At 37.9% G+C, this 27601-nt stretch overlaps 5 protein-coding genes across 5 annotated transcripts; 3 read left to right on the plus strand and 2 right to left on the minus strand.

Annotated features, from left to right (window-relative positions):
* Positions 1 to 11967: 11967 nt before the first annotated feature.
* On the minus strand, positions 11968 to 12626 carry MONOS_16046 (uncharacterized protein; the record flags this gene model as incomplete). The annotated part of the gene is made up of 2 exons (XM_067868955.1): positions 11968 to 12287; positions 12329 to 12626. The coding sequence occupies 2 exons, from the start codon at positions 12624 to 12626 to the stop codon at positions 11968 to 11970; spliced, it is 618 nt and encodes a 205-aa protein (XP_067735436.1).
* A 1822-nt stretch (positions 12627 to 14448) lies between these two features.
* MONOS_16429 (uncharacterized protein) lies at positions 14449 to 14752 on the plus strand (the record flags this gene model as incomplete). The annotated part of the gene is made up of 2 exons (XM_067869334.1): positions 14449 to 14663; positions 14731 to 14752. The coding sequence occupies 2 exons, from the start codon at positions 14449 to 14451 to the stop codon at positions 14750 to 14752; spliced, it is 237 nt and encodes a 78-aa protein (XP_067735437.1).
* Positions 14753 to 17171: 2419 nt separating this feature from the next.
* On the minus strand, positions 17172 to 17390 carry MONOS_16428 (uncharacterized protein; the record flags this gene model as incomplete). The annotated part of the gene is made up of 1 exon (XM_067869333.1): positions 17172 to 17390. One exon carries the CDS (start codon positions 17388 to 17390, stop codon positions 17172 to 17174), a length of 219 nt encoding a protein of 72 aa, XP_067735438.1.
* Positions 17391 to 20508: 3118 nt separating this feature from the next.
* Positions 20509 to 23757, plus strand: MONOS_16565 (putative IQ domain-containing protein H; the record flags this gene model as incomplete). The annotated part of the gene is made up of 4 exons (XM_067869469.1): positions 20509 to 20563; positions 20826 to 23030; positions 23105 to 23568; positions 23668 to 23757. The coding sequence occupies 4 exons, from the start codon at positions 20509 to 20511 to the stop codon at positions 23755 to 23757; spliced, it is 2814 nt and encodes a 937-aa protein (XP_067735439.1).
* Positions 23758 to 25639: 1882 nt separating this feature from the next.
* On the plus strand, positions 25640 to 25873 carry MONOS_15692 (uncharacterized protein; the record flags this gene model as incomplete). The annotated part of the gene is made up of 1 exon (XM_067868585.1): positions 25640 to 25873. One exon carries the CDS (start codon positions 25640 to 25642, stop codon positions 25871 to 25873), a length of 234 nt encoding a protein of 77 aa, XP_067735440.1.
* Between the last annotated feature and the right edge of the window lie 1728 nt (positions 25874 to 27601).

Here is a 27601-nt window from a genome sequence, read left to right on the forward strand (position 1 = left end):
CTTTTTCGATAGGTTGATTTTGGTTGAAAAAGAATTTCATAATCTCCATTATTGTATTGGACAAATTGATGCGACGTATCAAAATCGGTAATCCACGAATCAGTGGTTGATTTTGAGTGATTGTCAAACACTTCTTGGCTCAAACAGGAAATGAAGTTGAATAATTGTCGCTTAAAATACAAACAAAATAAACATCTGATGAAGATATTGGCAAAGAAGAAAATGAACACGAGCACGAAGACGAAGACTAAAAAGAAGAAGAAGAAGAAGAAGAAGGGGAAGAAGAAGGTGAAGAAGAGGGTGAAGAAGACGAGAAGATTGAAAGACGAATAATCAGTCAAATAATATTGTCAAAAAAGATGATGAAAATAATTTGAATGATGTTGTCAGTTGGCAAAATATAACATTTGATAAGTTGATTTCAGAAGGAATATAAAACCCCAATAACAAATAATATTGGCCAATTAGCATTTATTTATCAATGAAAACTGATATCCTCAGTTCATTTGCAAACTTTGTGTGGTTTCATTTCCTTCTCTCCAAAAACAAAAAATTATGATGTTTGTCTGTTGGTTCTGAAAATACAAAAGGCATCAAATGAAGATGAATACGAAGATGAAGAGGAAAAGGAAGAAGTTGAATAAGGTGAAGAATATGATGCAGAAGTATGTTGTATTGCTTGTTTTGAGGTTGGTGTTGATGGATCAGATGATAAAGACGAAGATAAAGACGAAGAAAATGAAAAAAAAGGGTAAGAAGTGTTGTGTATAGAATGTGTCTGTCGGAGTTATAGAAGCTTTCAGATTGCATTTCTCTGAATGAGAATGTTCTCATTGGCTTATTTTGGAATTCATGGGAAAACGATGATGGTTGAAGGAATTAAACAGCAAGGAAAAGAGGAAGAAAATAAAAAAGATGAAAATGAAGAAGACGAAGATGAAGCAGCAGAAGGCGAAGACGACGAAGAGAGTGGAGAAGAAGAAGAGGTTAATGGAGTTGAAGAAGTTGAAGAAGGCGAAGAAGACGAAGAAGAAGCTGTGTGATGTGATGAAAATGAATGAACTGATGAGTTGATTGAAGGTTGAGATTTGCGGAAATGAATATAAATAAAAACTAAGATTTTCGATGAAATCATTTTTTCTTCTTTCATTTTTGTTTGTTTTTCTTGCAAGCAAAATCCTCCAATTCAACCATCTTCCTCCTCACCCACAACCCCATCGATGGTGCCATCCTCCCCAACATCAACAACCCATCCACTTCTCTTTCTGCCTTCAACACTTCCTTTCTCCACCAAACACGTTCTTTATCAAATGATCCCGTTGAATATATTGGTTCTGAGTCTCAAAGAAAGGAATTAAAAAGATTGCCCTTTACTGGTTTGAACAGCTATCTCTTTGAGTGGTGCGAATGGAATGATTCAAGCAGTGGATCAAGTGACTGGGGTGGAGCACTGCATGTTTCTTGCACGAATGCAAATCTCTCAATCAGCTCTTGTTCATTTTTCAACTGTTCGAGCGGCGACGAAGGAGGAGCCTTATTCTGTCAAAATTTGTTGAAAATCTCTCTCACAAAATCCAATTTCTCGAGCTGTTCAGCTGCTCATGGAGGAGCAGTCACCTCATGGTATCCGCAATCAAATTCTGTTTGGACATTCCAAGATAACAGAGTCGAAAGTTGTTCAATAACTGATTGGTGTGGAACTGGCTGGTATTTTAGGCTCGAAAGCATGCCTTCTAATGCTCAATTCCTGTTTTCCAAATGCAAGTGCATTGCTAATTCTGGTAAAGATTCTGCTGGCTCTTTAACATTCAGTTGGCCTCCACAAAATAAACCAAATCAATTTTTAGTTAATGATTGTCAGTTCTTAAACAACAAATTGACATCAACTTCAACTTCATGGGGAGGAGCTGCGCTGTGTTGCACAGCAACTTATTCCTGGATGAATAGTATAAAATTCATCACATTCTGCTTTTTCGATGGAAACACTGCCAAAAATGGCAGAGGGAATGATGTGTTTTTCAATGGTAATTCCATCACTCAATCTCCATTCCAGCAATGTGGCTCAACAACCCAAGCAAAAAGAATGCAGATTAATAAAACTGCAGATTATCAGACTTTCAATAGCTGGCTTACTCTCATTTTTTCTTTCTTTATCATCGCCTCTCATCTCTTTCCTTCTTTTCTCTCTTTTTTCATATTTTTGATTTCTCTTGTAATTCATCGTATTGTCTTCTTTGTTGTTCTGCTTTTCAATTTTTTCGCTTCTCAAGCATCTTCCTTTTCTTATCCAAATAATCTCTTTTGTGCTGTTCAACCTTCCTTCTCTTCTCAAATTTTATTTCCAACTCATATTTGAAATTCATTCATCTTCTTCCTTTCATTCAAAAAACCCCTCTTCCATTTTCTCTATTCTATTTCCTTTCCAGTTCTCCTCTCAAAACACGCTCTTCATTCTCATTCTCTTTCTCTTTCTCCTCTTCTTTCATTCTTCTTCTAACTCTTGTTTTTATTTCTGATTATTTCCTTCAGCCGCAAAATTTCTCCGTTTCTTCATTTCGTTCATGATCTCTGACGATGAAACAGATCATGAAGAAATTCGATCAGATGAAGTGAATGAAGAAGAAGAAGAAGCGTGTGAAATGTTGTTGATATATTTGAAGAAGATGATGATGATGAACGGATTGAATGTGATTATTAATTGTTGAAAATTGAGAAGATGAGCGTCAATTAATGTCAACGGAGAAATTCATTGAAATTCTCTTCTTATGTTCCTTTTTCTTCTTGCAAACAATAGCCTCTGAACATTTTTCACTTTCAGCTCAATCTCTTTCTCTCTTTCCATCTAAAAATATGAAAAATTGAGCGTTCCCTTTTTCATTCCATGCCTTCTTCTTTCACTTCCCTTATTTCACTCAAATTATCTTTCCTCAAAAATAATTATTTGTCAAAGCCCAATGCCAAGCATCTTCGAAATATCTCGCATTTCATCTGTCCTTCTTTATTCTTCCTTCCCAACTTTTCTTCTTCAAAGCCATCTAATCCTTCATTCTTTCAGCATTCTTAAAACAAAATAATAATTACTTCAAAAAATAACAATATCAAACCTTCAGAACCAATGCTCAAGTCAATAACTCTATTTTATCCAATTGGCAACTGTTTCCCCTCAATAAAAATTCATAATTCCTTCCTTTTTCGAATGTTTCATCATCTGATTCGCAAATAATCCTTTCCAGAAGTCATTTCCCCATCAAATGCAGCGATTTCTTGCTCTTCTGAAAATGTGAAATTTTTGATTTCTGCTCAAATTCCATTCTCATCATTGAAAAATGTCCTGTTTTTCGTCGGAAAATATCATCTCCAATTCCCTTCCCAATCCCTTCACCCTGGGCACTTTCCATATGAATTCGCTCTCCCAACTCCATAGCCACCATGCACAACGAGATATCCCGCTTTCATTCATTTTCATTCTTTTCCACTTCCTGCCCTGAAAGAAACACAAAATACATCAAAAGGCAAATATTCATATAAATAAAAATAAATAAATGTCAAACTGAACTTCGACTGTGTTTTGCCAAACACCCTCATTTCCACAACAATCATCATTCAAAAAATAAATCAATCTCTTCATTTCAGTCTCAGAATGATTGAATACAGCACGGAATGCATCTCCACAAAATACATTGTATATCTCACTGGAGGGTCTTCTCAGCCCGTACACATTGTGGTGGATGTCCAGAGGGGTTTTTTCTGTTTTTGGCATGATCATCTCCTTTAATAATATTCTCAACCACCAAAAGAAGTATTTGATGTTTATCTCATCAACACCTTGCACAGGTGGAATATGGGGCAGAGAAGAGATGGAAGAATATTTTTTGTGGCAGGGGGTGGGAGTTGCTTGTTTTTTTGAATGTTTATATTTCAAGAGGGGCTTTTGAATGAAAGAAATTCTGAGACAAAGGGGTGGGGAAGAGCAAGTGGAAATTTGGAGGAAAATGTAGAAAATATGTAGAGAAGTGACTGGGGATGATGAAAGAGGACTGATTGTTGATTGGAGATATGGATTTTGAAAAGAAAGAAAAGGGGTTAAAGTGGAAAAGAGGAGGAATATTCTGAAGTGTTCAAATGGAAAGGGGTGTTTTTTTATGAGAGGAGAAGGTATTTTGGAAGAGATGGGGAAAGATGAAGAAAAGGAGGGGATTGATATTTTTTGATGATTTTGCGAGCTGAATGGAAGAGGAAAATTGGAAAGGAATGGAAATTAAGAAATATTTTCATTATTTGTTTTTGAGGGGAAAGGAGAGGAAATCGCAAAAAGAAAGTGAATTGACTTTGAAGAAATACAGCAAGAGTGATTTCCACAATCTGTTCGTCACAAATATTGTGATTGAATTTTTCAAGCCAATCAGAAGTTTATACATCAAGTGAGACGTTTTGGCCAACCAACGACATCGCACAAAGCGTTCTCATCATCTTTCTCAGTAATGCCAGTTGACTGATTGCACACTTCTCTGTCACATCATTTCTTCTTCCTCCTCATCGTTTCCTTCTTCTTCGTCTTCTTCTTCGTCGTAGTCTTCTGATAATCCTCCTTCATTCAATCGATCATCTTCCTCATTTCTCGATTTACAAACACAAAATTCGCTTTCTCACAATTCACTTGCTTATTCAGCGACAAGCACACCTGTTATGAATCGCATGGCCAAAAACACGCAAAATCTTCTTCAGTCAACCATTTCTTCTTCTTCTTCTTCTTCTTCTTCTTCTTCTTCTTCTTCTTCTTCTTCTTCTTCAACTCCTTCTTCGATGAACATCAAAAATGATACTGTTTTTTTCAGTTCGTTCAACTCCCATCGAATTCAGGGCCAAGCCTCATCTTTCATTCTTACTCAGAAAGACAAAAGGATTATTCATTCTTTCACAGAATAACAGCTGAAGTCATCTGCCAATGGAAGTGATTCTCCACAAAGCAAAAAATAGTTTGCACGTTATCAACAACTGAATCAATTCTGGCTTTTTCATTTGGAAGCTGAAGCATTTGAAGAGAAAGAAAAAGGGCATTGAAGCGATTTTTGTTTGGAATGAATGAGTTTGAAAATAGCCTTCGACTGATTACACAGCTACGAAGCAACAGCGAATTATTGCAAATGAAACGATGAGGAAGAAAAGGAATCGAGAGGAAAAGACTTATTTGAAGGGAAATTTCAAAGAGGTTGTTGCACTAATCGGACGCGAACAAGTTGAAATCGGAATGTTGAGGAAATTAATGTTTTTGAAAAACTTTCTGATAAGATCGAAGAGAGGAAAACGGAAAATTGCTTTCAACAATGAGCTTTATTTGCATTGGATGAAAAGGAGAAATTCGAAGAGGAAATATCGAAGAAGTGTTTTTATCTGGGCTGATTTTAGACTTCTCGAAAGACAAGCGATGATATGTTCTCGTATTGAAAAGAAGATGATAGGTGTTGGATATTTCTCTGATATGGAAAATATTCAAAATTAATAAATGGAAGAAATTCTGATGAAAACAGAAAAAATACATCTTTTCAAGTGATATTTATATTTGGAGAACGGAATGTGAGAGTCTTTGTGGGAGTGAAAGTGGAGACGAGAAGGGTGAGGGAGGCATCGCTGAAGGGAGCAACGCATCCGAGAGCATATTCCACTGTGGCACAGGAGCTTTGCTGTGTTTTGCCGCAGGCATCGACATCACTTCCATTGCTGGCAACGATTTTATTCTGGTTGATGATTGGAAGCCAGTCATTATACACAGCATTATCAGCTTGTCCATTATTATACACTCTTTTTGATGGGGTTGTTGAGCCACAATTCTCAAATGGGGATTGGGTGATGCTGCTTCCATTGAAAAACACATCATTTCCTCTTCCATTTGTAGCCGTATTGCCATCGAAGAAACAAAATGTGATGAATTTTACTCCATTCATCCATGAATATGGTGGAAGGAAGCAAATTGCAGCACCACCATAATTGGCAGAGGCAGTCAATTTGTTGTTTATAAACTGGCAATCATTGATCAAAAACTGACTTGGTTTGTTATTTGGAGGGTAATGAAATGTTAAAGAACCAGCAGCATCACCACCAGAATTTGCGATGCACTTGCAGTTTGTGAACAGGAATTGGCAAGTTGAGGTCATATTATTGAGCCAAAAATACCAACCTGTTCCACACCAGTATGTTATTGAACAACTTTCCACTATATTATCGGAGAATGTCCAGACAGAATTGGATTGAGGATACCTGATGCAATTCGCTCCACCGTGTTCAGCTGAGCAGCCCGTGAAATTTGATTTTGTCATATTGATTTTCAACAAGTAATGGCTGTATAATGCTCCTCCGCCACATTCTTTTCCTGTGCAATAACAATTGTTGAATGAACAAGAAGTGATTGTGAGATTTGCATTGGTGCAAACAACTTGAAGTGCCCCACCAGATGAAGAGCCACCATTTGAATCATTCCATTCACACCACTCAAAATGATGGCTGTTCACATCAAACGAAGTCAGCCTACCTGGTCTCTTTCTATCAGTTTCATTTCCAATATGAACCACAGGATCATTTGATGAAGAGCGAGTTTGATGAAGGAAAGAAGCATTGAAGGCAGAGAGAGAAGTGGCAGGGCTGTTGATGTTGGGGAGGATGGCACCATCGATGGGGTTGTGGGTGTGGAGGAAGATGGTTGAGTGGATGGAGAGGGATGAGTGAAGAGAGAAGGAGGGAATTGTATTGGTGTTGGTGTTGGTGGAAGAGGAAGAAGAGGAAGAAGTGGTTGGGGTGAATGGGTTGAGTGAGTGGGAGGGAAGAGATGGAAGTGATAGAGGGGATTGGGGAGAGGAGATGTTGGAGAAGATGGTGTTTGATGAATGAAAAAAGCCATATTAAAAGAGCTTTTGTGTTTGTTTATGTTTGAAGCCAAATTATTGTTCATGATATAAAAATCATATTTGAAGTGTTTTCATTCAATTTTCATGCAAATCTATTTTGTTTTCTGTGATGAAAGATCAAAAATTCAATTGAATGATTGTTCGTTTCTCGTTACAAATTATTTATTTTGTTTCATTTTCATAAGTATTTTTTTTTTTCATTAATGCATTTGAAAAACAAAAAAACCATATTTTTTTTTGAAAAATGCACAAATCAAACGATTGATTATCAATACAAAACAGTTTCATCATTTTGTGAGATTTATTTTCATTCATGAAAAGAACATCAAAAAAAGATTTCATTGTTTAGTGAATAAACATTTTGCATTTTCTTGGTATTTTCCAATAAAACTTAACAAATCTGATTCACCTTTGATAGAATTGAACATTTGAGTTTTTCAAAGATGAATTCAATAATTTCAAAAAAAGAATATTTATAATGAATTGGGTTGATGATTTTCTGAGGATTTTATTTCATTGAATATGGTTTATGAAAAACACATTAATGAGTATTATTTTTGTAGAAGGGGAAAAAAATTGAAAAATTGATTCTTAGTCCAATAACAGTTGAGCAAATAAATTTTGTCTATCCTTTTTATTTGCTTTGAAATACAACTTCAAAACCCATTCAACAACAAATACATTTTTTCTTCAATTCTTTAATGAAATATTCACAAATTTTTGTCTCTTTCGTACAAGATAATCTTATTTTCTTTTCTTCAATTTTTTTTTCATTTTTTCTCATTTTTCATTTTCAACACCATTCAGTTTATTTGATTGTTTTTGAATTGAAGCAAAAAGACAAATGACAAACGATTGCCAAAAGGGAACGAAAACAGAGAATTTTCAAATTGATTGAAAAACCGATAGATAATTACAATTCAGATTTTCTAAATTATGCAAAATTATTTTTGAATATTCGGCTTGAATGTTATTCAGGTGAAGATAAATAAAGGATATTATTATCGAATTTCTTTTCCAACTCACTTTGCAACTCAAAAATAGATATGAAAAAGAAATTTGAAAATATTCCTGATGTTAATATTCATTTTCGTAATATTTTATGAGTTGGAACTGAAATTTGATTGAAATATTAGGTTTTCATTTTCGAAAGAAAAATTTGAACAAATGGGTTAAACAAATGAAAAATTGGAATTCATTTTGATTTCGTCTGATAAAAGCCAACATGTATTTGAATTTGTGTTGAAATGCTTTCATTAATTAAAAGACATATTGATGATCACGTTTTCATCATAGTTTTCAAAAACTGTGAAATGAGATTATTATAGCGGGGAAAAAATATGGTTTAACTTTAGATGAATTGAAAATAAAAAAAAACTCCTATTCATGTTTCATTATCTTTTCATCAAAAATGGACAAAAAGAACGAGAGTTGGCTCAAAATGAACCAAATATAAATTATTTATTCAAAAGATCTTGTTCATAATCATTGAAGCGTTTGAGCAAAAACAAATAATGTTCAAATGTTTGATTAGAAATATTGACTGGAAAAAATCTGTAATTTGTCATTAACGTATTGTGCCTTAAAATATGAAATGAAAAGTTGTTGATCAATTTTGTGAAACACAACGTTAAACGATAAAACAACAAGAAAAATTTTTTTTTGTTTTTGAAATATCAGCATCATTCAAGATAATATTCAAAAATTGTTCATGAATCAGAATAAAAACTTCATCTTTGAAATCAAATGGATAGTTTGCAGTGTTATCATTTTTTATTTTGATAGCATTTATTCCAATTTGATGATAACAGTCTTTTCCATTTGAAGAATTGAATATTCAGCTTTCCTCATGATATTACACAATTTTCTTTATTAATGAAAAAAAGAATTCATGGTTAAAATAATTCATTAATGCACAAATTCTGTACGAATCAAATTCTTAATGATACAATCATTGTTATAATCCTTTATTTGGGTGATTCTTTTTGAAAAGTCACTAATGTTTAATTTTCTAATACTTCAAAATTTTCATATTTTGCTAAATACTTTGTTAACAAATATCAAACTTCACATTAATAGAATCTATCACTTGATAATGTTATTTCAAACATTCTTGAGGAGATTTGTGAGCTGAAACTGAAATTTGAGCAAAATATGAAATTTTTGAAGCATTTGAAAATTAAACATTTGTGACTTTTCAAAAAGAATCACCTATTTAATTGTAATTTTGTCATAAAGCAAAGTGCGTTTTTCTTTTGAAAAGTCGCAAATATTTAATTATCAGGTTCATTGAAATTTTGCATTTTATCATTAATTCTTTCAATTGAAATGTCATAAAGAACCCTTTAACAAATTGTGATTTAAAAAATTTCCAGTATTTATTAATGTTTATTTCAGTCAACTTAGACAGATCGATTGTTTGAATTCAAGTTGAAAAATCAAATTTCGATTAAATTGAAAATTGAATATTGCCGACTTTTCAAAAAGAATAACACAAATGAGCTTATCAAAACGGACTCGAGAATAAAAAAATACTCGTGAAAAAAAATTGAAAACTCAATTGAAAAACAAATTAATGAAAAACATTTCAAGAACAAAAGAAGTTTAAAAACAATATGATAAAAATGTTTAGTTTTATTATCAAAAAATCTTTGAATATTCAATTCTGCTTTTTTATTTAAAAAGAATTATTTGTGTTTTCAGAAATAGATTTCATCATGTTTAAATATTTTTTTGACTGAAATGTTTTTATTAACGATTTCTGCTGGTTTGTTAAGTTTTGATATTTTGATGATCAATAATAAATCTTCCATGAGTTTTTGGCAAGGTTGAAAAATTAATTTCATTTGGATGTTTTTCAATCAGAAAACACAAGAAAAAATAGAGGCTCAAAGAAAATAAAAAAATACAATTTCACAATAGAATAACTTTTTATAAAAAAAAACTTGAATGAAGACACATTGATGTGGCTGAAAAATAAATGAAAAAATGAAATCAGTTCAAAATTCTGATAATTCGTTTTTGACTCTTGAATGTTTCAGAGTGATAAACTTTGTGATAGAAATAGCTCAAAAAGATTGAAAATGAGTCGATAACAGAGAGATATTTTTGTGTGAAAAAGAAACAAACTATTCAATAAAAATAACATTTTATACCCTATATTATAATTTTTGATTATCTTTTGAAATAACAAATAAAAGAAAAACAGAGAAAAAATGTTTTGAAAGCGAAAAACAAACAAACAAAAAATATTCATGAAACTCTGAAATGTGAAATCAACAAACATATTCAAAGTCATCGGCACAAAATGTTCATTGGAAGATAAGAAAACAAAGTTGTTTTGTTCTTATCATCAATGGAGTTCTTTGTAAGGAAAAAAGGCAATGAGAATGCTTAATGATAATTCATGGATTTGTTCCAATGGATATTTAAAAAAAAATATATTTGTGGTTTCTATCGAATAAAAAATTATTCCTCAAATAACTTACACATTGAAAAACACATCGCACATTTCGCGCTCTCTCCCTCTTTCTTTTCCTATTCCATCGCATGCTCATCCACGTGCAACCTTCCAAAGAAAATAACTCATTGTCGTAACATGTTCTTTGTTTTTCATTTTCAATCTGATTAGAAATATTGAACGAAAAAGTTTGTTCAACTCAAACAAATTTCTGTAATGTATCTGTTATTGCATTCTTTCTCCATCCACTCAACCATCTTCCTCCACACTCCCAACCCCATCGATGGCGCCATTCTCCCTTCCCTCAACAGTCCATCCACTTCTCTCTCTGCCTTCAACACCTCTTTCCTTCACCAAACACGCTCTTCTCCAAATGATCCCGTTGAATATATTGGAAATGAAACTCACAGAGAGAAATTAAAAAGATTGTCCTTTATTGAATTGAACAGCTATCTCTTTGAGTGGTGCGAATGGAATAATTCAAATGGAGGAAATGATTATGGAGGTGCTCTAAAAGTCAACTGCACGAATGCCAATCTCACAATCACTTCTTGTTCATTCAATAATTGTTCAACAAATGGATCCAATGGTGGAGCGTTATACAGTTACTGTTTGCAAAATGAGAACATTGCAAAATCAAATTTCACAAACTGTTCGGCATTGCATGGAGGAGCAATTGCTATAGATGGTCGACAATCATCTTCCGTTTATTCATTTTCAGACAACAGAGTTGAAAGTTGTAAAATCACAAGTACAATTGGAACTGGTTGGTATTTCTATATTGGTGATTTTTCTTCAAACGGTCAATTCCTGTTCACCAAATGCAAGTGCATTGCTAATTCTGGTGGTGATTCTGCTGGTTCTCTCACATTCAATTGGCCTCCACAAAACAAACCAAGTCAATTTTTGATCAATGATTGTCAATTCACAAATAACAAACTGACTGCTTCTTCCATATATGGAGGTGCTGCAATGTGTTTCCTTCCACCATATTCCTGGATGAATGGAGTAAAATTCATCACATTCTGCTTTTTCGATGGCAACACCGCAACAAATGGAAGGGGAAACGATGTGTTCTTCAGTGGTAATGCAATCACCCAATCTCCATTTGAAAATTGTGGATCAACAACCCCAACACAAAGAGTGTGGAATGCAGGAACAGCTGACAATGCTGAATATAATAGCTGGCTCCCCCTCGTTGCCCAGAACAAAATCGTTGCCAGCAATGGAACTGATGTCGATGCCTGTGGCAGACCCCAACAGACCCCATGCGCCACCATCGAGTATGCCCTCAACGGCTTCATTTCCCTCCTCCAAGACGCCTCTCTCACCCTCCTCAGTTCAACATTTGTTCCAACTCAAACACTCACCTTCAGCGCGGTTGACACAAAAATCACTGGAAATGGCACAACTGCCACCACCATCGCCTCCAGTGGCATTCCCCAACCACCAAACTCACATTCACAGTCATCACAATCAACATCATCAAATTCATCCTTGTCATCATCATCAACATCTTCTTCACCAGATCCATCTGCCACTTCTGCCCTCTTCCAACAGACCCAGGGCTCCCTCACAGTCTCTGCCCTCGCCATCGCCCACAACTCCTCAAACCAAATCACCCCCATCCTCTTCCACCTCTCCGGTAACTCCCCTTCCCTCAACCTCAACACAACAACCATCACCGGAACAACCTCCACACCAATCAAAACACCCCTCTTCTTCCTCACTGCTGGCTCCCTCTCCCTCAACCACACAGCAATCACCAGTCTCACCCTCAACAGCCAAAGCATCTTCCACCTCACCTCCCTCACAAATCCCCTCACCCTCAATTCCTCCAACATCACTCACATCACCTCCACAGCCACCCCTACCAGCTGTGTCCTCTCCTCTGCTTCCTCCCCTGCCCTCTCCCTCTCCCTCGCCAACTGCACCATCACCAACATCAACTCAGAACAATTCAGCCAACAGACTGCCACCAATGGCGGGTGCATCTCATTCGCCTCATCTGCCCCTGCCAACACATTTTCTGTGAGTGACACAGCCTTCTCCAGCTGCTCTGTGAGCGAGGATACAAGTTCTGGAGGAAGAGGCGGTGCTCTCATGATCGAGTACAAGGATGATTCAGAAGTGTCAACCACAACCTTTTCCATCACCAATATCGTGTTTTCAGCCAACAAGGCCAGCGTCGGAAGAGATATGTATTTTGTGTGTGAATCCCTTGTCGCTTCTGTGAAGGAACCCTTGTTCGCCTTCATGAGAAGCATCACTCAGAAAGACAACTCGGCTGTTGGACATGACAGAACAGAAGCATTCGGTGATTGGAATGTCGATTAGTTTATATTTCTCAACGGGCACACAGCTGACAATGAATATGTGAATGATCATCCTGGTATCAAAGCAATGAATTGCTGGCTATCAAAGATGTCCTGCAAGAGGACACAAAATGCGATGGATCTTCTGAAAAAGGTGCAGATCATAAGGCAGAAATCATTTCATCAGCTGACTTGTCGGTGAATTTATGTGCAAATGAAGGCAAAGTCGAAGAAAGTTGGGGAGATGGCACACAAAATTGAAGAAAACATCTCATATGTGCATTTGATGAAATCAACATTGCTTGTCGGGCATTTATTCTCTTCTTTCATAGAATTATCCATTAAATATGCCTTTTCAAATAAATATGTTTCCCTCATCGTTTCATCTTCTCCGACATATTGAAGGCGTGTGACGTTGTGTAACCTGCCGAACGCTATTTTTGAGCTCATTCATTTCATAAAAGAATTGCTCTAATACTCTTTCTTTTTTATCTGCGCCTCTTTCAGCTTCCAAATAAAAAAAGGCAAAATCGTCCTCCTTTTTTGATTTCGCTCCGACTGATCAGCTTTTTTCGACTCGAAATCACCTCTATTGCTATTTAAATTTGGCTACATTTTGTAATAGAATGAATAATCCTTTTGTGCTTCCGAAAAGAAAATAAAAGATGACAATTGGCCCTGAATTCGATGGGAGTTGAACGAACTGAAAAAAACAGTATCATTTTTGATGTTCATCGAAGAAGGAGTTGAAGAAGAAGAAGAAGAAGAAGAAGAAGAAGAAGAAGAAGAAGAAGAAGAAGAAGAAGAAATGGTTGACTGAAGAAGATTTTGCGTGTTTTTGGCCATGCGATTCATAACAGGTGTGCTTGTCGCTGAATAAGCAAGTGAATTGTGAGAAAGCGAATTTTGTGTTTGTAAATCGAGAAATGAGGAAGATGATCGATTGAATGAAGGAGGATTATCAGAAGACTACGACGAAGAAGAAGACGAAGAAGAAGGAAACGATGAGGAGGAAGAAGAAATGATGTGACAGAGAAGTGTGCAATCAGTCAACTGGCATTACTGAGAAAGATGATGAGAACGCTTTGTGCGATGTCGTTGGTTGGCCAAAACGTCTCACTTGATGTATAAACTTCTGATTGGCTTGAAAAATTCAATCACAATATTTGTGACGAACAGATTGTGGAAATCACTCTTGCTGTATTTCTTCAAAGTCAATTCACTTTCTTTTTGCGATTTCCTCTCCTTTCCCCTCAAAAACAAATAATGAAAATATTTCTTAATTTCCATTCCTTTCCAATTTTCCTCTTCCATTCAGCTCGCAAAATCATCAAAAATATCAATCCCCTCCTTTTCTTCATCTTTCCCCATCTCTTCCAAAATACCTTCTCCTCTCATAAAAAAACACCCCTTTCCATTTGAACACTTCAGAATATTCCTCCTCTTTTCCACTTTAACCCCTTTTCTTTCTTTTCAAAATCCATATCTCCAATCAACAATCAGTCCTCTTTCATCATCCCCAGTCACTTCTCTACATATTTTCTACATTTTCCTCCAAATTTCCACTTGCTCTTCCCCACCCCTTTGTCTCAGAATTTCTTTCATTCAAAAGCCCCTCTTGAAATATAAACATTCAAAAAAACAAGCAACTCCCACCCCCTGCCACAAAAAATATTCTTCCATCTCTTCTCTGCCCCATATTCCACCTGTGCAAGGTGTTGATGAGATAAACATCAAATACTTCTTTTGGTGGTTGAGAATATTATTAAAGGAGATGATCATGCCAAAAACAGAAAAAACCCCTCTGGACATCCACCACAATGTGTACGGGCTGAGAAGACCCTCCAGTGAGATATACAATGTATTTTGTGGAGATGCATTCCGTGCTGTATTCAATCATTCTGAGACTGAAATGAAGAGATTGATTTATTTTTTGAATGATGATTGTTGTGGAAATGAGGGTGTTTGGCAAAACACAGTCGAAGTTCAGTTTGACATTTATTTATTTTTATTTATATGAATATTTGCCTTTTGATGTATTTTGTGTTTCTTTCAGGGCAGGAAGTGGAAAAGAATGAAAATGAATGAAAGCGGGATATCTCGTTGTGCATGGTGGCTATGGAGTTGGGAGAGCGAATTCATATGGAAAGTGCCCAGGGTGAAGGGATTGGGAAGGGAATTGGAGATGATATTTTCCGACGAAAAACAGGACATTTTTCAATGATGAGAATGGAATTTGAGCAGAAATCAAAAATTTCACATTTTCAGAAGAGCAAGAAATCGCTGCATTTGATGGGGAAATGACTTCTGGAAAGGATTATTTGCGAATCAGATGATGAAACATTCGAAAAAGGAAGGAATTATGAATTTTTATTGAGGGGAAACAGTTGCCAATTGGATAAAATAGAGTTATTGACTTGAGCATTGGTTCTGAAGGTTTGATATTGTTATTTTTTGAAGTAATTATTATTTTGTTTTAAGAATGCTGAAAGAATGAAGGATTAGATGGCTTTGAAGAAGAAAAGTTGGGAAGGAAGAATAAAGAAGGACAGATGAAATGCGAGATATTTCGAAGATGCTTGGCATTGGGCTTTGACAAATAATTATTTTTGAGGAAAGATAATTTGAGTGAAATAAGGGAAGTGAAAGAAGAAGGCATGGAATGAAAAAGGGAACGCTCAATTTTTCATATTTTTAGATGGAAAGAGAGAAAGAGATTGAGCTGAAAGTGAAAAATGTTCAGAGGCTATTGTTTGCAAGAAGAAAAAGGAACATAAGAAGAGAATTTCAATGAATTTCTCCGTTGACATTAATTGACGCTCATCTTCTCAATTTTCAACAATTAATAATCACATTCAATCCGTTCATCATCATCATCTTCTTCAAATATATCAACAACATTTCACACGCTTCTTCTTCTTCTTCATTCACTTCATCTGATCGAATTTCTTCATGATCTGTTTCATCGTCAGAGATCATGAACGAAATGAAGAAACGGAGAAATTTTGCGGCTGAAGGAAATAATCAGAAATAAAAACAAGAGTTAGAAGAAGAATGAAAGAAGAGGAGAAAGAGAAAGAGAATGAGAATGAAGAGCGTGTTTTGAGAGGAGAACTGGAAAGGAAATAGAATAGAGAAAATGGAAGAGGGGTTTTTTGAATGAAAGGAAGAAGATGAATGAATTTCAAATATGAGTTGGAAATAAAATTTGAGAAGAGAAGGAAGGTTGAACAGCACAAAAGAGATTATTTGGATAAGAAAAGGAAGATGCTTGAGAAGCGAAAAAATTGAAAAGCAGAACAACAAAGAAGACAATACGATGAATTACAAGAGAAATCAAAAATATGAAAAAAGAGAGAAAAGAAGGAAAGAGATGAGAGGCGATGATAAAGAAAGAAAAAATGAGAGTAAGCCAGCTATTGAAAGTCTGATAATCTGCAGTTTTATTAATCTGCATTCTTTTTGCTTGGGTTGTTGAGCCACATTGCTGGAATGGAGATTGAGTGATGGAATTACCATTGAAAAACACATCATTCCCTCTGCCATTTTTGGCAGTGTTTCCATCGAAAAAGCAGAATGTGATGAATTTTATACTATTCATCCAGGAATAAGTTGCTGTGCAACACAGCGCAGCTCCTCCCCATGAAGTTGAAGTTGATGTCAATTTGTTGTTTAAGAACTGACAATCATTAACTAAAAATTGATTTGGTTTATTTTGTGGAGGCCAACTGAATGTTAAAGAGCCAGCAGAATCTTTACCAGAATTAGCAATGCACTTGCATTTGGAAAACAGGAATTGAGCATTAGAAGGCATGCTTTCGAGCCTAAAATACCAGCCAGTTCCACACCAATCAGTTATTGAACAACTTTCGACTCTGTTATCTTGGAATGTCCAAACAGAATTTGATTGCGGATACCATGAGGTGACTGCTCCTCCATGAGCAGCTGAACAGCTCGAGAAATTGGATTTTGTGAGAGAGATTTTCAACAAATTTTGACAGAATAAGGCTCCTCCTTCGTCGCCGCTCGAACAGTTGAAAAATGAACAAGAGCTGATTGAGAGATTTGCATTCGTGCAAGAAACATGCAGTGCTCCACCCCAGTCACTTGATCCACTGCTTGAATCATTCCATTCGCACCACTCAAAGAGATAGCTGTTCAAACCAGTAAAGGGCAATCTTTTTAATTCCTTTCTTTGAGACTCAGAACCAATATATTCAACGGGATCATTTGATAAAGAACGTGTTTGGTGGAGAAAGGAAGTGTTGAAGGCAGAAAGAGAAGTGGATGGGTTGTTGATGTTGGGGAGGATGGCACCATCGATGGGGTTGTGGGTGAGGAGGAAGATGGTTGAATTGGAGGATTTTGCTTGCAAGAAAAACAAACAAAAATGAAAGAAGAAAAAATGATTTCATCGAAAATCTTAGTTTTTATTTATATTCATTTCCGCAAATCTCAACCTTCAATCAACTCATCAGTTCATTCATTTTCATCACATCACACAGCTTCTTCTTCGTCTTCTTCGCCTTCTTCAACTTCTTCAACTCCATTAACCTCTTCTTCTTCTCCACTCTCTTCGTCGTCTTCGCCTTCTGCTGCTTCATCTTCGTCTTCTTCATTTTCATCTTTTTTATTTTCTTCCTCTTTTCCTTGCTGTTTAATTCCTTCAACCATCATCGTTTTCCCATGAATTCCAAAATAAGCCAATGAGAACATTCTCATTCAGAGAAATGCAATCTGAAAGCTTCTATTTCTCCGACAAACTTATTCAACATGTTAAAAGTCTTCTCATTCTTTTTCATTTTCGTCGTCTTTATCATCTGATCCATCACCATCAACCTCAAAACATGCAATACAATCTTCTTCTGCAACATATTCTGACACTTCCTTCTAATTTTTTTTCTTCTCCACCTTCTTCGTCGACTTCGCCTTTATCTTCGTCGTAATCATCATCATCTTCTTCTTCACCTTCTTCATTGTTTCCTTCATCACCTTCTTTTTTTTCTTCTACTGCTTCTTTATCTTCGTATTCATCTTCACTTCTATCTTCATCAGATATTTATATCGTTTGTATATTTTCGGGCCAATGGACAAACATCATTATTTTTTGTTTTTGAAGAGAAAGAAGAGGCAACCACACAAAGGCAGTCAATTTACTTGAGAAAATCCAATTTTATAAAGTTGCATCAATATGTCCATCACTATAATGGAGATTATGAAATTCTTTTTCAACCAAAATCAACCTATCGAAAAAGTTTTTTATAATCAACTGACAACACACATAACACCATCCTCCTTCTGCGGAAACATTTTTGCATTTTTTATATATTTCTCAAACACCATAAATATTTATCTTCCCCTTCTTCTTCTTCACCTTATTTGTCATTTTCCTCGTCATTTTCCTCGTCATTTTCTTCGTATTCTTCTTCAACTTCTTCAACATCTTCAATATCTTCTGCGTCTTGTCCTTTCCTATCAAGTGCACCATCTTCAAATTCGTATTCTTCTTCAATGCCTTCTTCGATGAAAAACAAAAATAATCTTGATTTTTTCATTTCATTCAACCACCCTCAGACTTTACAGCACGCTTCGCCTTCAGCATCAATTTGGAAACACAAAAAGAATATTCATTTAATCGCGGAATAACAGCCGAAATTATGAGACAACGAAATGAAAGTAATTTTTAGAGGAGAATAGGCTATTAGCAGCGCAAAATAAAAAAAAAAAAGGAAGATAGGTTTGACTTTTTTCATTTGGAAGCTGAAGCATTTGCAGTGAAAACAGAAAGGGCATTGAAGCGATTTTTGTTTGGAATGACTGGGTTCCTAAATAGACTTCGGCAGGTTACACATCTACGAAACTGGAGCAAATTGTTGGAAATGAAATGAAGAGGAAAAGGAATTTAGAGGGAAAGGCTTATTTGAAAAGAAATTATATGAGATTCTTGCTCCAATTGGATACTAACAAGTTGGAATAAGAAAGCTGATGAAAATTGATGTTTTTGAAAAACTTTCTGATATGATCGAAGAGAGGAAAACGGAATATTGCATTCTACAATGAGATTTATTATCAATCAAAAAAAAAAAAAAAAAAAAGAAAGAAAGAAAGAAAAAGAAAAAGAAAAAAAAAGAAAGAAAGAAATAATAAGATGAGGAAATTGAGAAGAAATATTTTTATATGAGCTAATGTTAAGGATTTTGAAAGAAAAGTATTGATATATGATTTAGTTGAAAAAGCAATGAAAGCTCAAGAAATTTTATATGATATGGAAAAAATCACAACAAGATGAAACGTTTGAGGAAATTACAAGGAGATTAGAAAAGCGTCATCATTTCCAGTGATTTTTGTGTCAACCGCGCTGAAGGTGAGTGTTTGAGTTGGGACAAATGTTGAGGAAAGGAGGGTGAGGGAGGCGTCTTGGAGGAGGGAAATGAAGCCAGTGAGGGCATACTCGATGGTGGCGCATGGGGTCTGTTGGGGCCTGCCACAGACATCAGCATCAGTTCCGCTGTTAGAAACGATTTTGTTCTGGTTGATGATTGGAAGCCAGCCATTATATTCAGCATTATCAGCTTGTCCATTATTATACACTCTTTTAGTTGGAGTTGTTGAGCCACAATTTTCAAACGGAGATTGTGTGATGGCATTACCACTGAAGAACACGTCATTTCCTCTTCCATTTGTGGCAGTGTTTCCATCGAAGAAACAGAATGTGATGAATTTTACTCCACTCATCCAAGTGAAGGTGTTTGTGCAACACAGCGCAGCTCCTCCGCGTGAAGATGATGCACTTGTCAATTTATTATTTATGAATTGGCAATCATTAACCAAAAATTTCTCTGGTTTATTTTGTGGAGGAGTATTGAATGTGAGAGAGCCAGTTGAATCGTTACCAGTATTTGCAATGCACTTGCATTTGGAAAACAGGAATTGGCAAGTTGAAGTCATATTATTGAGCCAGAAATACCAACCAGTTCCACACCAGCTGGATATTGAACAATTTTCCACTCTGTTTTCTGAGAAGGACCAATCGGAAGTGGATTGTGGATAAGCTATTTCAACAGCTCCTCCATGTAAAGCGGAACAATTTGTGATATTGGATGTTGTGATGTTAACGTTTAACAGATAAAAGCAATCTAATGCTCCACCATTGTGTCCTTTTGCCGAACAATTGTTGAACGAACAAGAAGTGACTGTGAGATTTGCATTTGCACAATCGATACAAAGTGCACCTCCACGACTTGTTTCACTTTTTGAATCATTCCATTCGCACCATTCGAAGAGATAGCTATTCAATTCAGTAAAGGATAATCAACTTAATTCTTTTCTTTGAGATTCAGATCCAATGTATTCAACGGGATCATTTGATGAAGAGTGTGTTTGGTGAACAAAAGAAGCATTGAATGCAGAAAGAGAAGTAGATGGGCTGTTGAGGTTGGGGAGGATGGCACCATCGATGGGGTTGTGAGTGTGGATGAAAATGATTGAATTGGAGGATTTCACTTGCAAGAAAAACACACAAAAATGAAAGAAGAAAACCAGAAAAATGATTTCTCCGAAACTCTCTGTTTTTCTTTGTAATCATTTGCCTTCACAATTTTCAACAATTAATCATCTCAGTTGTCTCTTCTTCTTCTTCTTCTTCTTCAAACATATCAACAACATATCACACAATTTCTTCTTCGACTTCATCATTCACTTCCCAATTTTTAATTCTTCATCAATTGCATCAGTGTGAGAGATAAAAAGAAAAATAAAGAAGAAACGAAGAGTATTATTTGAGCAAGAATTTTTTGTTATGAAGATGAAAATGTGTTTTATGTGAGAAAGGGAAATGAAGGCAGGCAAGAAAACTCACACAAAGCCAGAGAAGATATTTATCGTCTGGAGTTAGAGCGAAATTGACTTCAGTTTTTGAGATTGGAGAGGAAAACATTTTGTGGAATCTTTCTGAAGCCGCATGGCTTCTGTGGAATTTTTGCTTTTATCCAACAGAATGGCAAATGACAGCAACTGCAGCATTTTCCATTTTTGAATCGATCTTTTCACATATTCCACATTTTATTCATCTGATGCAAGACAATAACGATTATTCATTCATCATCAGCATAGCTTCTTCTTCATCTTCTCATTTCAACTCAACTTTTTAAGAAACCCTGTTCCATCTGTTTCCATCACTCGAGAACGGCGAGCTTTTGTTGCTGGTTGATCTTTCTGATCCGAATTTGGATGTTGTGTTTGTGGATCCATTGGAGCTGTTGTATGACGCGAAAGCCTATTTCAAAAAGCTTCTTGTGGCCGGGGCAGCGCAGCAGTCGTCTCTTCGCTCGGCACCTTCTTCTTCTTCGTCTTCTTCAACAGGAGCAACACGCCGATCAACTTCGCCATTCCGGAGGCGGAAAAGCGACGAGAAGAAGGCAGCAGGAGATGATCAGCCATCATCTTCATCAGCGCCTGCGATTGACCCTTCGGATGCGTCGGCTGTGGCTGCGTCATACACATCGACAGGAGCGATGGACGATATCGAGAGGCGGCTGCGGATTGTGGTGCCAGAGGCGGCTGGGGTGTATGGGCGGCACATGCCGCTGTCGCTGCAGCTGCTGCTGTCGCCGCGGGCGCTGCAGACGCTGCGGGGATATGTTGTGGCTCGGCGGGCGGTGCTGTATGGGGGTGTTGTATGTGCATACGATGTGGCACTTTCAGCGATGCTTTCGGTTCCGCTGGTGGCTCCGCTTCCTTCGCTTGCAGCGTCGGTGGGCACGAAGTCGGGGAGCAAGCGGATCTTTGCAGCGGCAGATGTGAATGCGTTCCCGTCGATCTACGATCTGTTTGACCCGTCGCTGCTTCCGTCGGCGATAGCGCGGCTGGTGTCGCGATCGCCGCAGTCGAGGCGTGTGGTGGTGAAGCTGGACGACGAAGTGATGGGGCGAGGGATTGCAGTGTGTGAAGTTGGGGGGATTGTAGAGAAAGGGTTGTCGGCAGCGGGGCTGAGGATGGAGGATGTGGTTCTGTCACCAGCAGCGATTGCGCTGGCGGTGCTGGAGGAGCGGGAAGAAGCAGAGGAAGGAGAAAAGGGAGGCAAAGAGGGAGAAGAAAAGGGAGAAGAAAAGGGAGAAGATGGAAGGAGAGAGGGAGATGATGGGAATGAGGAGAAAGGCGGGTATCCGACAGCGCACAGAGAGTTTGTGGAGAAAATCAAAGAGAACCAGGGGAAGCTGGAAGAAGCGATGGCACCGCTGGTTGTGGAGGCGCTTGGGCTGAGTGGGCTGAGGTTTGTGAAGGCAGAGACTGAGGTGGGTGCAGACAAGCAGCATTCAGTTGAACCCGAAGTGCGCAGTTCTTCTCCATCTGATGGCATCCAACAGGAGAACAGGAGAGCAGCAGAAGAAGCAGCAGACGGGTCTTTGGGTTTAGCTTCAGATGGAAGAGAAGAAAATGTGGGGAAAGATGAGGAACAGGTGGAAATGGCTGCGAATGATTTGGGGATGAATGAGGAGTCAGGGAAAGAGGGTGGTTCCATTGATTTGGAGAAGGAAGAGGAGGAAGAAGAAGAAGAGGGGCAGATTCTGGATGTGGAATCGCTGCTGAGTGTTCCTGCGCACCCGGAGTGTGTGACGCTGGTTGACGAGAGTGCGTATGGGAGCTGGCGGGACTATCTGGTGACGATGACGGTGACGGGGGCGCTGGTGGAGCTGTGTGCGGAGCGGGAGCGGATTGTGGGGAAGCCTGTTGTGGAAGGGATGATACAGCCGGACGGGACGATGAGCATCACGTTTATTGGGGAGAGGCTGTTTGGGAGGAGAGAGAAGAGAAGAGAAGGGGGTGTGGGTATAGGTGTGGGTATGGGGGTGGGTGGAGGTGGATGTTTGGCATCGGATGGAGTGTCGTTGCATTTGAGCTCGGACAGGCAGAGAGAGAGGATGGACGAGTTTGTTGCGATAGGGGCGGTTGTGCCGCAGGAAAGTGTGCCGTCGATCGCTCTGCGGGATGCGACGTATGCGATTGGGCAAGTGTGCCACGGGAAAGGGATGATTGGGGTGTTTAGTGTTTCGTATTGTGTGTTTGTGGACGAGTGGGAGTCGCTGCGGATGTGTGCGGTGGATCTTTCGGTGGGCCCGCTGGCAGCGTCGTCGGCGTTCCGGTGGATGTCGTATCTGCTGCAGGGGGGCATCGAGATTGCGTCTGAAACTACCTCCTTCCGCGCCGCGGCGGCACTGCTGCTTTGCATGTGCGTGCTCCGTCCTCTGATTCTGCGCATTCTGCCTGTGCTCGGCCTCAGGGCTGTTCGAGCGGAGCACACAGGTCGACCTCGCCGCGCCAGGTGGCAGGTGTGCAGAGAGTGTCTCCTCAGGCGGTGTGTGGCTCAGCAAGCGCCTCTGCACAGGCGTGTGCCTGCCTCTCTCCAGCGGCGACACGCAGCTTTGTGATAGTGCAGCCGTTCTACCAGCCGGAGCTGTCGCGTGTGCCGCACGGGCAGTTCTTTTCGAACTGCCGGGAGCACAACATCACGTTTGACTTTGAGGGGAAGTGCGGTGTTCTGTTCCAGCTGGCCGGGCATCTCATTGCGGGGGTTGTGGGGTTTGTTGCGTGCGAGCGGTCGGTGGAGCTTGCGGCGCGGACAGCAGCGCGAGCGCTGGAGACGGTGGCAGTGCAGATGCTGCACTGTGCGTTTGTTTCTGCGCTGAGCTGGGAAGAGAAGAAAAGGATGGAAAAGCGGGTGTATGGAGAGAACGGGGCTGTGGCAAGAGGGACGGCGCTGGGGAGGCTGGCTGGGCTTGGGGGTGGGCTTGTGAAAAGCGCGCGAGAGAAAGGAGACTTGGCAAAGGCTGGTCTTAACGACCGGTCGCGCATCGGCGCTGCAGTTCCTCTGAAAGTTCCGTTTGGCCAGCTTCAAGTTTGCTTTCTTTTCTTATTTTTCTTTCTTTCTTTGAAATTGTATTATTATTGTTGTTGTTGTTTATCTTTTTTATTTTTATCTTTTTTTCATTTCCAGAGAGCAATAAATGGAATTTGGCGTTTTCTCGAGATGAAAGATGAAGAGAGAATGAAACAGAGCAATGCCATGCGGAATCAGGAGAGATGAAGGCAAGAAAGCGAACAATTCATACGAATCATTTGTTTTTTTTTTTTACAAAATGTTTCAAAGCCGAATGCGGGGAAATGCATTTCATTTCATGTAATAATTTTTGTGAAATTTCTTTCTATTCATTCATTTCCTTTTTTTTTCATGACATTTCATTTTCAAAATAAATAAATAAATAAAGCGGAAGCGTAACACCTTTGCACAAAAATATTCATATTTTTAGGTGTGTTTCTCATTATGATTTTTTACTAAAAAAAGTTAACGAACCATTGTTTGGATGCTTTGATGAATTAATATTGAAACGAAATTTTTTGCTTTATAAATTTTGTTCCACGCAAAATTTTCTTTTATTTTTCTTAATTTTTTTTTCTTTGTGTCTATTTTTCTTGCATGAGAATGTTAGATTAACAATGATAAGGTTGTGGAAAAAGTTTGGAGCAAATCTTTGTTTTTTTCATAAATGCAAAAATAATGCCCCTATAAATGGGGCAAAATTCGAACATTTATGAATAAAATAACTATTTGATCCAGATTTTTATGTTATCATTTCATTACAAGTCTTTCGCTCTCAGGCTTAAAAACACATAGAAAAATTATGAAATAGAAAAAATAATTAGAAATTATTGAGTGGAACGAAATTCATAAAGCAAAAAAAATTCATCTCAAATGTGTTTGGTTGTGAAACATAATTTCCTCGTTGCCAAAAGAGCAGAAGAGCTTAAAAAAATATAATTTTGAATCTTTTTGAGGCAAATGCGCGAACGAGTCAGAAAGACGTGAATAGATGGAGCATAAACAGTTGAAATGAGCGGAATGCCGTTGAACATCAGAGCAAAAATGGAGCAGTGACATTGGAAGGCAGTGCGCTTAATGGGTACTTGTGGGACGATAGCTCGGAGAGTGTAATTTGTGACTTCTTGAAGAAAGCAGTGCTTTGAGCAGCTTTTTAAAGGATTGTGGATGCAGATTAAAAAGCACATAGCAATGTTGATCTAAGGAACTGTGAAACTGTGGAGCTGTGAAGCAAGGAAAGAAAAAAGGAATATCGACAGAATCCGTCAAAGTGGGAACAAATTGGCGATGTGCTGCCACATCCTATGGTTCGGATGGAATTTTGCCATTTTTCCGGGCAGTATCAGGGTTGATGCGCCGTTCGTTAGTAAGCTCTTACAGCTGAATTTCTCGATTTTGTGCTCCGTTGAAGGAATCTTTCTGGAGACAGCTGCTTGAAATTTGGCATGTTGCATGAGGACAGACATTGGGGAGGAAGGCATAAGTGATGAAAATATAGTTGTAGAGCATGAAGGTTGATCTTTGCTGCATTGTTCTGGATTTTGACATCCAGCAGAAGTTCAGTTTGGAGTTTGGCAAGTCTGATAAGTGGCAAAGAAGAGCAGAAAAAGCATTTTTGATTTATATCAGTTAGGCTGGTTGCGAGATGGGGCATTCAGTTGAAGTGTGAATTCGCATTTACAAATGATTTATTTGTTATATTTATTTATATTTATATTTTTAGTGGCTTGCTCCGCCATCTTCTTTTTCAAAGAAAGACATTCTTGAAGCAGGCCGTGATATTTTTTTGAAGTGCCGAATTCCATGAAGAATGTGTTTCTTGAATGCAAGCGCAAATGGATAACCAATTCCTTGCTTCAGTTTTGAGGAATATGTACCACAAGAAGAAAAGATATAACGCATCGATAAATTATTCAAGAAATTTCAGCAAAAGATGCATATATATGTTTTCATATTGAATTTGACAGTGAATGAGGTTGACAGATCTCAAATAAAGCATGCTGCAGAAATTTTGCATTTGAACAAAATTTAGAAGGCTTATATAAATAATCAATAATAAACGCTACAAATTTATTCATATAATCTTTCAATGGAGAGGAAAATGAGAGGAGGAGGAGGAGGAGAGAAGGGGTGGAATATGATCAAGAGGCAAAAGAGGATAATTGTGAAGGTGAGTGCAGAGACTGTGAGGGAGCCCTGTGTTTGTTGGAAGAGAGCAGACGAGGCAGATGGATCAGGCGAAGAAGATGTTGATGATGATGAGGATGACGATGAAAATGATGATGCTGATTGTGATGACTGGGAATGTGAGTTTGATGGTTGAGGAATGCCACTGGAGGCGATGATGGTGGCAGTTGTGCCATTTCCAGTGATTTTTGTGTCAACCGCGCTGAAGGTGAGTGTTTGAGTTGGAACAAATGTTGAACTGAGGAGGGTGAGAGAGGCGTCTTGGAGGAGGGAAATGAAGCCGTTGAGGGCATACTCGATGGTGGCGCATGGGGTCTGTTGGGGCCTGCCACAGACATCGACATCAGTTCCGCTGTTAGAAACGATTTTGTTCTGGGCAATGAGGGGGAGCCAGCTATTATATTCAGCATTGTCAGCTGTATTGTTATTCCAGACTCTTTTTGTTAAAGTTGTTGATCCACAATTCTCAAATGGGGATTGGGTGATGCTGCTTCCATTGAAAAACACATCATTTCCTCTTCCATTTGTAGCCGTATTGCCATCGAAGAAACAAAATGTGATGAATTTTACTCCATTCATCCATGAATATGGTGGAAGGAAGCAAATTGCAGCACCACCATAATTGGCAGAGGCAGTCAATTTGTTGTTTATAAACTGGCAATCATTGATCAAAAACTGACTTGGTTTGTTATTTGGAGGATTATAAAATGTTAGAGAACCAGCAGAATCACCACCAGAATTTGAGATGCACTTGCATTTGGTGAAAAAGAATTGACCATTTGACGGAAAACCGCCAACATTAAAATACCAACCAGTTCCACACCAATTTGTTATTGAACAACTTTCCACTCTGTTATCTGAGAATGAATAAACAGAATTTGATTGTGGATTGTAAACGAACACTGCTCCTCCATGCTTCGCTTGACAACTTGTGAAATTGGATTTTGAAATATCAATTTTTAACAAAACATTGCAATACAACGCTCCTCCATGATCACTGGTTGAGCAATTGAAAAATGAGCAGGAAGTGATTGAGAGATTAGCATTTGTGCATTCTACATAAAGTGCTCCACCACGACTTGACCCACTGTTTGAATCATTCCATTCGCACCATTCGAATCTGTGGTTGTTCTCATCAAATGAAGTCAGTCTTCCAGGTTTCACTCTTTGAGATTCAGTTCCAACATGCACAACAGCAGCATTTGGTGAAGAGTGTGTTTGGTGGAGGAAAGATGTGTTGAAGGCAGAGAGAGAAGTGACAGGGCTGTTGAGGTTGGGGAGAATGGCACCATCGATGGGATTGTGAGTTGTGTGAATGAGAAAATCAATATGAAAAGGGGAAAGCTATTCTGAAACAACAGCAATGATAATGACATTGCTGATGCTCAATCATGATGGAAAAAACAATTTTTGTTTTGAATTAATTTTTTCGTTTTTCGAGTTTTCTTTTTCGAGAGCCGTTTCTGAATGAATGAGCAATGCAATGGGAGAAAAAGAAAAGGATGCTTATATGATGTTCTGTTTTGCTCGAAGTTCTTTTGCATTTGTTTGTGTTTGGAACGACGAAATTATTCATGGCCTGGAATGTGTCGTTTTTTGTTTTCTATCACTCAGAAAGTTATTTCGTCATTTGCGTTTATCACAATGAAACAAATTGAAGATTGGTGAAGCATGCATTCTATTCTCAAATTTCTTTTTGATCTTTCTTTGGTTCACCGTTGTTTTGTGCTCATTTTTTCTTTTTTAAAAAAGCATATTCTTGTTGAAGATGAGCCGACTTCGCTTGAATGAAACCTGTTCATTTGAATAAAAAGCACCTGTTCGCATTTCATCAAGTGTTGACTGTACATCATTTTCTTATATA

The sequence above is a fragment of the Monocercomonoides exilis genome (genome assembly GCF_001643675.1).
Source record: "Monocercomonoides exilis strain PA203 chromosome Unknown scaffold3-2548433, whole genome shotgun sequence".
Lineage (NCBI taxonomy): Eukaryota > Preaxostyla > Oxymonadida > Polymastigidae > Monocercomonoides > Monocercomonoides exilis.